The sequence below is a fragment of the Rattus norvegicus genome, chromosome 10 (genome assembly GCF_036323735.1).
Source record: "Rattus norvegicus strain BN/NHsdMcwi chromosome 10, GRCr8, whole genome shotgun sequence".
In the NCBI taxonomy this organism is placed as follows: domain Eukaryota; kingdom Metazoa; phylum Chordata; class Mammalia; order Rodentia; family Muridae; genus Rattus; species Rattus norvegicus.
Window position 1 is genome coordinate 13676105 of NC_086028.1, and position 14461 is coordinate 13690565.

At 48.1% G+C, this 14461-nt stretch overlaps 1 protein-coding gene across 7 annotated transcripts in view; it reads right to left on the reverse strand.

Moving 5' to 3' along the window:
• Pdpk1 (3-phosphoinositide dependent protein kinase-1) overlaps positions 1 to 11122 on the reverse strand; it is a 77227-nt gene extending 66105 nt beyond the window's left edge. For 3 of the 7 annotated variants that reach the window (XM_063269948.1, XM_063269950.1, XM_063269949.1), the window contains exon 1: positions 2996 to 3140. In XM_063269948.1, coding sequence (XP_063126018.1) covers positions 2996 to 3019 — 24 coding nt within the window. In that variant the 5' untranslated portion in view covers positions 3020 to 3140. Of the gene's footprint in view, positions 1 to 2585; positions 2694 to 2995; positions 3141 to 10943 lie in introns of those variants that run through there. The other 4 variants (XM_039086936.2, XM_006246036.4, XM_063269947.1 and 1 more) reach the window with 4 other exon arrangements.
• Positions 11123 to 14461: the final 3339 nt, after the last annotated feature.

Sequence of the window (14461 nt, forward strand, 5' to 3'; positions counted from 1 at the left end):
ACACACATCATACACACACACACACACACACACACCATACACACACACCATACACACACACACACACCATACACACACACCATACACACACACATACACACATTGGGTGGTGGTGGCACTTGGGAGGCAGAGGTAGGCAGATCTCTAGTTCCAGGACAGCTGGGGCTACACAAAGAAACCTTGTGTTAAACACACATACATCTCTGAAAAAAAAGAAAAAGAGAATATGTCACAGTCTAACTGTGTCACACACCTTTAATCCTAGCACTAGGGAAACGGGCAGGTAGACCTCTGTGAGTTCAAGGCCAGCTTGGTCCACGTAGCAAGTTCCAGGTTATTCAGAGACTACATGAGATCTTTATCTTTAAAATATTTTTTGATAATTTGAAGCTACTTTTTTATGCTTTCTAACTTTCCCTGAGGGGTTGGGGATTTAGCTCAGTGGTAGAGTGCTTGCCTAGGAAGCGCAAGGCCCTGGGTTCGGTCCCCAGCTCCGAAAAAAAAAGAACCAAAAAAAACAAACAAACAAACAAACAAACAAAAAAACTTTCCCTGACACATGGAGCACCCTTGGAAAACCTAAAGCACCTTAAGTTTTCCTCAATTTCACATTTCTCCCACTGACCAAATCACATCTCATTTCTTCCAAAGAAGCAGGGGCCCAAGTATCACCCCAGCAAAGCACCAGCCCTCAAAAAGGGCACACCACACACAGTTTCTTCCACACATAGTATTCTGAAAGGATACACTTCAATGGGCACTAGGGGTCAAAGAATGTGGTCATCTGCCCATAGAAATATAATGTCTCTCCACCTCCAACAAGGCACAGGTAACATATTTAGGAGGTTCAAGCTCCAGAAGACATACATCCTGGGCAGTGGCACTGAGGTTCTCACACCAGGTGCCTGGCTAAGCTGCCTGCAGATTCTCTCTTGGGAGATCCTCACATGATAGAGTGACACTAGGTTCTTTGCCAAAACCGATCTGTTGTTTCTGAGTCATGTACTTGACCTCTCTTACTTTAGTTTCCTCACCTGTTAAATGGGAACACTACTACCTCTACCTCACAACACAACACAAGTGAAGTACACATCTAAATGCCCGCCCTGAGAGCTCAATAAATGGTACTTAAAATCTCTGCCCACCCTAACTGCAGACTGAGCCAGGCCTAATTCCACAGCCTCACGTCATACTATTGGCTTTCTAAGGGAAAGGGGGAAAGGCTTTGAGGAAAATTAATTGAAACAGTGTCAGCGAGCCAGGTTAAAGTTCAAATGCAAATACAGTAACCATGCAAATCTCCCTGTTCTCAGACAAAAAAAAAAATCTATCAATGGAACCATCTCTGCCTTTCCTAACAGGAAGCAAGGCATATTCTCACATGTAGGGGAACACTAGATGACAACATGTAAGATGTAAGGCCCAGTTCTTCTCATCTCCTTATAGAGAAATCTGTTGTTTATTCTATATTTTCTTCTGCTCACTAGATCCCAGTGCTTTTAACACTGAAAAGCTGCCTGAAGAGAAAAAACTTGTAGACATCAAATGCCCCCCATCATGAAGTGTCAAGACAAAATGAGAAAATACACTCTTTTCCTCTTCCCATAGACACCACCAAATACACACCTTATAGACATTGCAACAGCATCACTGTGTCAAAGTTCACTTCATAAATATCCACAGTACTGTCACTCTGACTTCCACGATTCATGTTTTTGCGTGCTAGCCCAAGCACCCCGGGGTAAAGACACAAGTGTTGCAACACCCTTTTGCCTTTCACCATTTTTCTCAACTGGATAGGTCCTCCTCCTTTTAGAATTAGGATTAATTACCATCCATCTCACAGTAGAGGCTTATAACTTGAAGTTATGGATGAGATGCAGAAGGCTCTAGAGCCTCTGGTAGCAACAAAATTCAGTGCAGCTGTGCAAGCCTCTCAAAGGGAACCCATACTTTCATATTCTCAAAGGGGCTCATAACCCTCCAAAAACAGTCAAAACCACTACCACAGCCGCATCCTAGACCATACTGAACCAAGTGAGTTTCTTGGGTCCCCTGGAATAAAGAAACCTACAACCTCTTTCCCACTCCGCCCCACCCCCTGAAGAAGGTTCGGGTGAGGATCGAACCCAAGAGCTCTGCGACGCAAGCAGACTACCAGTGAACCACAGCCCTAGCCCAAGGAGGTCTGCCTTTTGAACCAAATTTTGCTAGGCGTCTGACATCTTCTCATCAACCACTTCATATCTCATACAAGGTAGACACGCTGAATCCATGATCTAAGAACTCTAAAACTTAACAGAAAATCCAAGACAACTATGGATACTTTTAACAACACGGAGAAAACAGAAACGTTTCACCCAACAAGTGGTTGGTTTTGTCCTCCTAGTCCGTCCGCCCGTCCCCCAAAACCCCTCCTCCCTGTCAAACTTCGGCTGCCCTCACTGGGGCCTCTAAGCCCGGCCTCCCAGGGCTTCCCACCTCACTGAGTGTAGAACGGCAGGCAAAAGGAGTACCGAAATGCCCCGCTAACCAAGAATCTGGAAAGGAGCCTCCTGCATCAGGTGCTACAAGCAGGAACTCACATCTCCTGATTCCCAGGACCCTCCTCCAGGTAAAGACCAGAGGCTACTCCTCCGCGGGCAGGACCTCAAGGTAAGCCCAGAGGCTCGACTCCAGGCTGCACAGAGCCGAAAACAAACTTTCCAGGCACTTCCACCCCGCCCGGCCGGGTGACACCTCCCGGCCTCCCCCGCCCTCCGCGCCCTGTCAGCGCCCCCGGCTGCCGCCGCCAGCCCGTGCCGGGGCCCGCGCTCCCTGCAGCAGCCGAGATTCACCCTCGGCCGGCGCCAACAGTCCTGCCCGCCACCCAGCCGCAGGTGAGGCGCCGCCCGGCCCGCGGCACCGGGCCGCCCCGCCTCGCCCAGCAGAACCCAGACGACCGCCACGCTCCCGGGTAACGGACGGGTGCACCCTACAGCCGCCGCGCGCTCACCAGCTGGCTGGTGGTCCTGGCCATGAGCCCCGAGTCGGCGCGGGCGCCTCCCCCGCAGCGTTGCGCTGCTCCGCGCCTCCTCAGCGTCCTCCTCCCCGCGGCGGAGCCCCAGCAATGGCCGCCCTCATCCTGCGCCCGCCCCGCCGCCTGCCGCCCCCAGCGCCACCCCGCCCCCGCGCGACGCTGGGCGGGACTTCCGCGACGCAGCCGCCGCTCCTCTCACCCATTGGTCAACATAACTATCATTCTCCGCGGGACATGAAGGCCCCGCCTCCGACCAGGAGCCGTATTTCCGGGTTGGGGCCCGGCGCGCCTGTAGAAGGAGGCCGAGCGAGCCAATCCGAGGTGACGAGGAGGGGCCCGGTCCGGAGCGCCGAGCTGTCATCGGTGTTCCCTGTCAGGTAAACTGAGGCTCAGCTGCCAGCTGGGCAAGGTCATACCTGGGGCAGCAGCAGGGCTGAGCTCGAACCTGCTGCCTGGACGACTTGAATTTGATTCTCAGATCACGAGTGATCTGGGAGAGAAATTGGGCTATGATTTGAAGCAGAAAATAAGCTGTCTTGTCACTCCTGACGAACCTGTTTTTGCCTATATTTTGATGGATGTCTTTTTTTTTTTCTTTTTGGCTGTCTTTGTGAGCTTTTATTCTTTTTATTTCCTTTCCCAACAGGATCTCACTATCGAGATCAAACTGGCCTCATACTTGCGGCAATCCTGTCTCAGCCTCCCAACTGCTGAAATGACAGGTATGAGCCACCACACCCTCCTTTAGTTGTCAGTATGACGACGCTGTAGTTGTGGGTTTTTTTTTTTTTTTTGGTTCTTTTTTTCGGAGCTGGGGACCGAACCCAGGGCCTTGCGCTTCCTAGGTAAGCGCTCTACCACTGAGCTAAATCCCCAGCCCCGTGTTTTTTTTTTTTTTAATTATGGTGAAGCGCATATAATTTTTTTTTTACTTTTTGTGCTTTGTGTATAGTGTATGTGTGTGTCCACTTGTGTGTGGATGTCAGGTGTCTTCCTATACCAGTCGCCACCTGAAGCATGCAGATTCCTCGAGGATGGCTGACTAGTGAGATGCAGTGATCCCCTGTCTCTGCTTTCCCAGGGGTGAAGGTACAGACATACTCCCACCATCTCAAGCTTTTACACAAGTGCTGAGGACCTGTCTGCATAGCAGGCACCTTACTGAGGCATCTCTATGGGCCTTCCCCATTTTTTTTCCAGTGTTGGACATTGAACTCAAGACCTCATACATGCTAGATTGTCTCTAAGTTAAAGGTTTTTAAATACACCCATAGCCCTTGCCACCGTGTGGGGTGTGTGTGTGTGTGTGTGTGTGTGTGTGTGTGTGTGTGTGGTGTTTTGAGACAGGGTCTCAGTATGTAACCCTGGCTAGCCTGGACATCACTATGTAGACCAGGCTTGCCTTTGATTCATGATCTTTCTGCCTCAGCTTTCCTAGTGTTTAGGTACAGGTAGTCAGCACCCTTTCCAGATACTTGTCATTTTTGTAAAGTCTGCTGAAAATGACTGAGTGTTCAGCTGTAAATGGGGCATCTAGAACCAGACAATAGTGGCATACGCCTTTGATCCCAGCACTCGAGAGGCAGGGCTATGCAGAGAAACTGTCTTGAAAAACAAACACTAAATAAATAAAATGGGGCATCTATATGATTTCCCTTCCAAATAAGGCTTGAGGAACATTGGGAAAGAGGGGAAGAAAAGAACGTAAGAGTAGTACCAGGAAGCAATGCTGAGGAATGCTGATTCTGAACGTGATATGACCTTGGAACTGAGGGGGCTCACCACAGGTCTGCTCACCTGTGCATGATCAAGCCAACGCAGACAGGAGAGGACCTCACTAGGTTCACACCTATCCCAGTGGTTATTGGCAACTGATAGCCACTGGGGAAGAGCCAGTCTTCTTTGAGGTTGTGGTCACTGCCAGGTTGTCCTTGCTCAAGAGGACAACCCCACACACATGCACACATAGACAGCACTAACCAGGCCCAGGAAATTAATAAAAGATTCTATTACTCCCCGCCTCACTCTAAAGAGCTTAAAGCCAGATGAAGTGGAGTGTGCCTATGGAGCCTTCTAACATGGGAGGAGAATAACTTGAGTCTAGGAGTTCAAGGCCAACCTGTGCAATATAGCAAGACTCTCTCAAAAGAAATGTAGATAATATAGAGCAGCCAACACTCATGGGATGAATTCATAATCCCGTGTAGGCAGAATGAACTGCCAAACCGGCAGTAATGGCCACTAACAGCTAGCTTCATATTGACCTACTATGAGATGAGGAATTTCATCTCATTTGTTCTAAAGCATCCTTGACGTTGCTACTCCAATTTTCAGATGAGAAAAGTGAGGCAGAGCCGTGGCAGTTCTGAGATTGCAGTGCTAGGCCCGGGAACTAGGCATCCACATTCTAGAACCCGTCTGTCAACCCCTAAGGATACAGCCCGTAGCTACCCATTCTCCTAGTCTGCCAACCATTTATAGGCCTTAAAAACAGGGGCAGGGGGGCTGGGGATTTAGCTCAGTGGTAGAGCGCTTACCTAGGAAGCGCAAGGCCCTGGGTTCGGTCCCCAGCTCCGAAATAAAGAACCAAAAAAAGAAAAAACAAAAAAAAAAAAACAAAACAGGGGGGCAGGAGGGAATGGCTCAGCGGTTAAGAGAACTGACTGCTCTTCCAGAGGTCCAGAATTCAATCCCCAGCAACCACATGGTGGCTTACAACCATCTGTAATGAGATCTGATGCCCTCACTGTCTGAAGACAGCTACAGTGCACTCATGTACAGAAGGTAAATAAATCTTAAAAAAAAAATCAAACAGCCAGGGAGCTAGCTCAGTGGGTAAAGTGCTCACTGTAAAGGCATGAAAACCTGAGTTTGGATCCTCATAGCCAGCGTAAAGCTGACCACAATTAAGCTCACCTGTAGTCAGTATGCCTATGACAACAGAGTCCCTAAAACCCAGTTATCTGAGATCCTGAACAACAGATGCGACATGGCCCAGCAGGCAAAACACTTACTGTAAGCCTAACAGCCTGAGTTTAATCCAACCTACGTAAACACAGGTGAGGGCTAACGCCTGGAAGTTGTTTGATCTCCATATGTGTGCCACCCATACAGGTTTGCCCCCATCGTATACACACACGTTTCCTAAATTTTTATTAAATTTATTCTTTGTGTGTATTTTTCTTGCATGTGTATCTGTGTACCACATGTGTGCTTGGTGCCCATGGAGGTCAGAAGAAGGCGTTAAATCCTCTGGAACTGGAGAGGATGGTGAGTCAACATGTGGTGCCCCGCAAGAGCAACAAGTGCTCTTAACCTATGAGCCGTTTCTCTAGCCCTATAGTAAGTTTCTATGAGTTCAAGGCCTGCCTGGTCTTCCTGGTGAGTTCCAGGCCAGCCAAGATTATACAGTAAGACCCTGTCTCAAAACTCAGAACAATAAAACAAACAAACAAACAAACAAACAAATGAGACCTGTGTCAAACAAGGTGGATGATGAGGACCAACATCTCAGGCTGCTCTTTGACCTCCATGTATGTGCCTGCACTCACACAGGTGACCATAACCCCTAATATCCATAAGTCTCATGCTCTCCATGCGGGTTTGATCCATCCTTCCGTTGCTCTCAACCCTGTATCAATACTGTGCCCCGCGTGGCTCTCCTGATTGCCACCCACCCCCGCCCCCAGACTCTGTTGGCGGAACCTTCCACTTACAGTTGGGTCGTTTATAGATCCAAATATTGACAGATCTCTACAAACATGCAAGACATTAAAACAGCTCCCAGCTTTCTTCTGTTCTTATGAACCAAGCCTACACCAAAATCCAGACACACGCTAACTTGCTTTCCTGGATGAATTTGTAGCGTATGAAATGAGTGGGTCAAAGTGCAGTTTGTTGCTGTAAACTGCCTGCCCCGTCCCATAAAGAACATTCCATGCTGTAGCCTCATCCTTGAAACACACAAAGACACGTTCGCTCGAGGTCGATGGAGCGCTCGCCAGCCCATACCTTTGAAGGCTTTGCCATCATTGTCCTGATGCACAGCAAGAGCAGAGTGTCAGCTTTCACCCCTTGCCCGCCCCAGGAGCAGGTACTGCAATCATCCCCACCACCCACATAAGGAAGCTGAGGCTGCAGCAATCAATCACTTTCACGGTTAAGTCTCAAGACAGACCCACCAATCCCAGTGCCCAACTACTAACCAACTGTGCTCAACTGCCTCCCACTGAGATTGATTTGGGTCTGGCTTGCCCTGAGAGAACACTAACCATTTTATGTGATTTCTTTAGTTCCCCATACCTCAAGTCAGGGTTTCTCCATGCAGCCCTGGCTGGCCTGGAACTCACTCTGTAGACCAGGCTGGCTATGAACTCAAGAGATCTGCCTGCCTCTGCCTCCTGAGTGCTGAGATTTTCATTGCCATTTTACACATGAAACGTTTTGCCAGAGTCTCCAGTAACCACGGATAGCCATATACAGATAATCTGTGTGTGTGTGTGTGTGTGTGTGTGTATGTGTGTGTGTGTGTGTGTGTGTGTGTGTGTGTGTGTGTGAGAGAGAGAGAGAGAGAGAGAGAAAGAGGGAAATGGAGAGAGATCGCACACCCTTCCTCAGAAAGTTACCCAAGGTTGTATTCCACCAAAAATAAATAAAGGGGCAAACCAAGAAAGAAGACATGAGAGCCAGAGGAAGCAAGAAACAAAGGATTCACAGGACTAGAGTGTAGCAGGTCCCAAGTCCTGCGTGTCCATTCAGCAGTCACTGAGCCTCCCCTGGTGCAAGCACTGTGCTTGGTAATTCACTAGTGAAAAAAGCACAGAAAGCTCTCCTATGAAATTCTGAGACTAATGGGGAGTGGGGGGAAAGCACTGCCCAAATGAGCCAATTTTATAGCATATAGTGGTAAGTCCTGTGAGGAAGGGAGAGAATCAGGCCAATGGCATTGTGGGAGTGCACAGGGAGGAGGGAAAAGTTTAAATGGAGAAATGCCAAGCTCAGAGCTGTTGGCAGGAGGTACCCAGACCCTAAGCAAGCAGGCTTCCAAAGCACTCCAGAAAAATACTGATTGATTCTCAAACACATAGAAAGTTGAGCTGAGAAGCTGACATAAAGAAACCCCCAGGGAAACAACACGAACAGAAAAACTCTCCTAGAAAGATTACACATCCATAGTTTGATTCTCTTTCTCGGTGCCTCCCCTGCTGTGCGAGGTATTTACAGGCACAATTAGGTACTGACTCAACCCTGAATCGTCAGGCTCTCTTGACAAGAGGCTGGAACTGTGGTGGGGTATTCAGCAGGAAAGTAATATATAAGCACAAATGAGGACTCTCGATATAAATACACCACTGAGAAAGACGACCAGAAAAAGCAGGAAGACAGGCAGGGCACTGACTTTATCTCTTTTAGAACTATTTGTTTTGTTTTGAACTTTAGGTGTCGGGGTGTTTTTGCCTGCATGTATGTATGAGTGCTGTATGTGTGCAGTGCCCAGGACAGCCAGAAGAGATCATCAGATCCTCTGGGACTAGAATTAATAATAGTTGTAAGTTGCCCTGTGAGTGCTGGGAATCGAACCTAGTCCTCAAGAACAGACAGTGCTCTTAATCTCTGAGCCACCTCTCCCGGGCCACTACTTAGATTAACAACTGATGCAAATCAAAATTGATAAAATGGAGCTGGGCATGGTGACTAACTTCTGCAATCCCAGTATTCAAGGCACACAGGCAAGAAATGAACCTTCAGAACCTCTCACTCATACATGTAAAGCTGGGGAAGAGTATTTGTGACCCCACAGGTTACAACTGTTCTGTGCTACTAAGGATTATGCCCACAGCTCACTTCTTCCAGGTTAATGATCTACCACTGAGTAACATCCTTAGTCCTGGAGCACAGATGAGAGAAAAAGTCCATGAATCTAGAGAACCTCTAGAGGTAAGGAACATGGAGGGTTTAGAGGGAGGAGAGGGAAGTGGAAATGATATATCTATGTTGAGGACATACACATACATAAAACAAATAAATTAATCTTAGAAAAAAAAAGAAAGAAACAGCAACGAGTAAAGTCAAGGAAACCAGCCAAGCCAGGTGTGGAGGCCCAGGCCTTTAAACTCAGCACCTGGGAAGCAGAGGCAGGCAGATATGTCAAATTCAAGACAGCCTGCTCTATGAAGTGAGTTCCTGACCAGTTGGGATCACACAGTGAAACTGTTTTAAAAAGTCAAACCCAGTTTTTTTTTTTCAAAATAATAGCTAGTTAATAAACAAATCAAAATCCAACAATGGATGGCAAGATGGCTCTTCAGATAAAGGCGCTCACTGCCAAGCTTGATGACTTGAGTTCACCCCTGGGACCTACAAAAGAGAGAACTGACTCCTAAAAGTTGTCCTGTAACCACCACATACAGGCTGTGGCACACATGCCATACATACATACATACATACATACATACATACATACATACATACGTATTTTCCATGTATGTATATACATGGAAAATTCTTTTTTAAAGATCCACTGAGAGTGGGGTGTGCTGCTGGGAGGTACCACTCAGTGGTCGAGTGTTTGGCTGACATGCATGAGGTCCAAGGTTCATTCTCTAGCAGTGCAAAAGTGAGATTCGGTGGCACACTCCTCGAATTTTAGCAATCTGATGGCTAAGGTAGGAAGATCTCAAGTTCAAGGCCAACCTTGGTCACAGAGCAAAACTCTGCCAAAGGAGAGAAAAAAATACAGTGGATATTTTTCCTCCAATACATGCGTGAAAGACCGACAAGATGGCTGAGGTAGTGTGAAGGCACCTGCTGATCACAATGACCTGAGTTATGTCACCAGACCCCTCACACAGAAGAGAACCAACTGCTACCGCTTCTCCACTCTTGCGCCGTGACACGTTCCCTTTTTTTTTTTTTTTTTTTGTTTTTAAGATTTATTTACTATATATGAGTACACTGTAGCTTTCTTCAGACGCCAGAAGAGGGCATCAGATCCCATTACAGATGGTTGTGAGCCACCATGTGGTTGCTGGGATTTGAAGTCAGGGCCTCTGGAAGAGCAGTCAGTGCTCTTAACCACTGAACCATCTCTCCATTTTTAAGGTAAAAATTTAATATCTAGCCTTGGTCAGCCTAGAACTCATTAGTATGCCAGGCTAGGCTTGAACTCAGAGGTCTTCCTGAATACCAGGATTAAAAGGCCTGTTTTTCAAAAGTTGTGGTTTTTGGTTTCAGTGTATATAAGGTTTTTAATGCACAGTGCAATGTTGGGAATCAAACTTAGGAAGTTGAACAGAGCTAGGCAGGCGCTCTACCTCTGAACTACAAGTTCAGTTCCCAGTAAATTGATGTAAAATTAAAATCAAAATGAAGGGCGGGAGAGATGGCTCAGCGGTTAAGAGCACCGACTGCTCTTCCAGAGGTCCTGAGTTCAATTCCCAGCAACCACATGGTGGCTCACAACCATTTGTAAAAAGATCTGATGCCCTCTTCTGGTGTGTCTGAAGACAGCTAAAGTGTATTTATATGTACTAAATAAAAAAAAAATCAAAATGAAAGCCTAAGAGGACCCAGGAAATGGTTCAGCTGGTAAAATGCTTGCCTTGCAAACCTGAGAACTGGAATTATTCTGCAGTCCATCTTACAGAGGCCCCAAGTTCAGTTCCCAGCACCCAATCAGACAGCTCACAGCTGCCTGTGTCTTTATCTCCAGGGAGACCCAACAGCTCTGACCTAAGGGGATACCGGCACTCATGTGCGCATGCCCCCCCCACACACACACAAATATTTTAAAGGCAACTGAGCAGGTGACAGGAGCAGAGGTGGAACGGAAGCAGAAGGCTGGGGGGCAGTTCTCAGTCTCCAGGCTCTTCATGCAGCCAGCAGGGAAGACCTAGGCTAGACTTAACCAGGTAACACCTCTTACCTCTGTAAAGACAGGGCACCTGTCTGGCTGCCCACCTCAGGACAGTGAACAGGAGGGGAGATGGTCTTACCCGGCCTGGTACAGCTCATTGGTACCCAAGTTGAGGGAGAGGAACTGTTTGTCCCTTCCCAGAATCTCTTGTGTCTACACAGTATCCTTGAGCTAAGTATGCAGTGGCTTGAGGTGACATTGTGAGGTCATGGAAGGGCAAGAGGATGATGGGAACCATCTTAGAAGGGGCTGGGAGATGTGTGGTGTGAACAGAACACTAGCTACTCATGGATCACACTGTTTTACTGGCTTAACCAATCCTCGTGTATGAGTGAGGAAACTGGAGTTCAGAGGTTAGAAACCTTGACCCACGTGACGCATCTGGGCTGTTAGATACTTTCTGTTATATAACAAATTACCCCCCAAAACACTACCTCAAGATGTTTTGGAGTTAGGAGCCCAAAAGTGACCCAGACCTTTGGTTAGGCTCAGGTTTCTCAAGATGCAGCTGCAACTTAGTGTGTAGCCTGTGTCTTTAAATCCAAAACTTGCAGAGGCAGGAGGATCCCAGTTCAAGGCTAGTCTCAGATACACAGCAAGCTTAAGGCTGTGGTGTGCTAAATAAGACTTTGTCCCCCAATCCAAAAAAAAAAAAAAAAAAAGACCCAGCCAGTCATCGTTGAGAGATCTAAAAGATTGTGTCGAGTTGCTACAGAGGTGCGCTGCAGACCTCAGCTCCTCCCACGTGAGTGACCCCACGGAGCTGTCTGCCTGCCAGGTTCGTTGCATCTCCCCCTAGACCAGGGATCCCACCTGGAAAACTGTCCACTTAAAGTGTGTTCACTATGACAAAAGAATTGACAAACAGGACTAAAAGTAAATTGCAATCTAGATCAGTAAAGCGAGCGCGACACCCCGGCTACTAACAAAGGGGAAAGACATCCCACTTAAGTCCCACTGTATTCTTTCCAGACTCGGGCACTCCAGGTGGCCGGCCGGGGAACCCTGAAAGGAAGGAAAGGATTCAGTGGTCCCGTAGGTAGTGCTTGGTGCTACAGGCGGCTGACTGGAGCTTACAAATGGACTCTGGCTGTGTTTGCTCCTTTAGCTAAGTCCAAGGGTTTCACGCGTTCCACAGCTTCCGTGCCTTGGACCACGAAGGACATTGTGATTGGCCTTTGCAAAAATAGCCCTCCAGCAGTGGGCGTGACCGCCGCGGCACCGTGCTGCACCCACCGATTGGGTTGAGACACTTCCAGCTTGCTGGTGCCTGCCTGGGTGGTTAATGTCGCCAGCCACACCCGACTCCAAACTAAGAGTAATCTCTGCCACAAATGACCTGGACCCCTCCTCACGAATTATCAGTGGGTCTTACGAACACAATCTTGTCTGACATTGGAGGTAAAAGGACCGGGTTGAGTCGTTTGGCGCGCGGGACTCAAACTGGAGTCCAACTGAAGCTCGCAGGCTGCTGCCCAGCGCCGGCCGCCAGATGGCACCCATGCTCTCTGTAGTACCCAAGCGTTCGTCTCCCGTACACACTTGGCTGCCTCCGCCAGGTGTCTCAGGAGCGCTTGTTCTGCTCCCCGACCTGTTCTGCACCTACCACTACTGTGACTCAGCTGACCTCAGGGAGTGGCTGTCCCCCAATCCACACCCACACCACAGGCATGTCTGATGCAGTACCACAATCAATTAAGGCTGGGGCGGCATCTGTGCCCCAGAAGCCCCAGGCTGGAGTAACTGGCACACCTTTCTGTAAATAGGCTGCCAGCTCCGAGCCATCCACAGGGCAAGAGTGATTGCAGTAGGAGACTAATGCCATGGGAGAGTATGTCTGGAAAGTAAAAGTTCTGGAGGTAATGGTGAGGTGAGTGCATACAGCTACAGAACTTTTCACTTAAGAGTGGTTAAAGTGTGGCTGGAGATGACTCAATGGTTAGGAGTGCTGTCTGCTCTTTCAGAGGACCCTGGTTCAATTCCCAACACCCCGATGGCAGCTAATAGCCATCTGTAACTTCAGTCCCCCAGGGAATCCAATGCCTCCCCAGGCACTGCACAGTACCTATGTGGTGCTCAGACATGAACACACAAAATAAAATTAAACCGTAAGAGAATGGTGGTGAAGTAGGCTCAAGAACCGGCTTAGAGGTTAAGAGCACCGGAGTTCGGTTCTCGGCATCTACATAAGCAGCTCACAATCACCTGCAACTACAGCTCCCAGGGAATCCCAGGCTTCCAGCCTCCAGAGGCCGATGCACTAATTAAAGATAGATCCTTTGGGTTGGGGATTTAGCTCAGTGGTAGAGCGCTTGCCTAGCAAGCGCAAGGCCCTGGGTTCAGTCCTCAGTTCTGGGGGGGGGGGGGGGGAGATCTTTTAACTGGTTAAGGGACCAGACAGAAAGTTCTGTGGTCAACATGACCTAAATGCAGTTCCCAGCATCCGCCCCTGTAACTCTAGCTCCAGGAGGTCTGGATGCACATAAATGATCATATATAAATTGAAAAAAATTAATGTTTTAGGGGCTGGGGATTTAGCTCAGTGGTAGAGCGCTTACCTAGGAAGCGCAAGGCCCTGGGTTCGGTCCCCAGCTCCGAAAAAAAAGAACCAAAAAAAAAAAATGTTTTTTGAGACAAGGTCTCTCTACATAGCCCTAGCTGTCCTGGAATTCTCTCTATAGACCAGGCTACCCTCAAATGCAGAGATTGTGTCTCTGCCTCCTGAGTGCTGGGATTAAAGGCATGGTAAAAAAAAATTTTTTTTAAAGTGGATGAGGTGGTAAATTTTGAGTCTGGGGATGTAGCTCAGTTGATAGTGCCTGCTTATCACGAATGGGGCCCTGGGCTCAACCTCCAGCCCCAAACACAATGGCTGTGTGGTACACACCTGAAGCAGGGAGAAAGAAAGACCAGGTTCTCCTCAACTGCACATAGAACTCAAGGCTGGTCTTAGCTACATGAGACATCTCAGTTTGCTGAGATTGTGCTGTCCATGCTGGCCTCCAACTTGATATACAGCTAAAGCGAGCCTTAAACTCTCAGTTCTCCTGACTCTGTCTTCCAGAAAACTGCAAGCATGCACAACTACGCTGGGCAGCTTTATAGTCTTTAAAGATTGTTCTCATTTCTAATTACATCATGTGAGTATATCTGTGTGTAGGGATGTCCTGGTGCCCTCACAGGCCAGAGTCAGAGCTCCCTGAACCTAGAGCCATAAGTAGTTGCAAGCCCCTTGACACAAGATGAACTCTTAAAACACTGAGCCACCTCTCCAACCCTGTCTTTTTGTTGTTTTTTTATTTATTTTGGGACAGGGTTTCTCTGTGTTGCCCTGGATGTCCTGGAACTCACTCTGTAGACCAGGCTGGCCCCAAATTCAGAAATCTGCCTGCCTCTGCCTCTCAAGTACTGGGATTAAAGATACGCACTACAACTGCCCGCTTTAAAAAAAAAAAAAAAATGAAAACTTCTACAGTAGCTCCAGAGCCACTGAGCCCTCTGCCAGCTGTGTTCTGCCAATGAGCAAA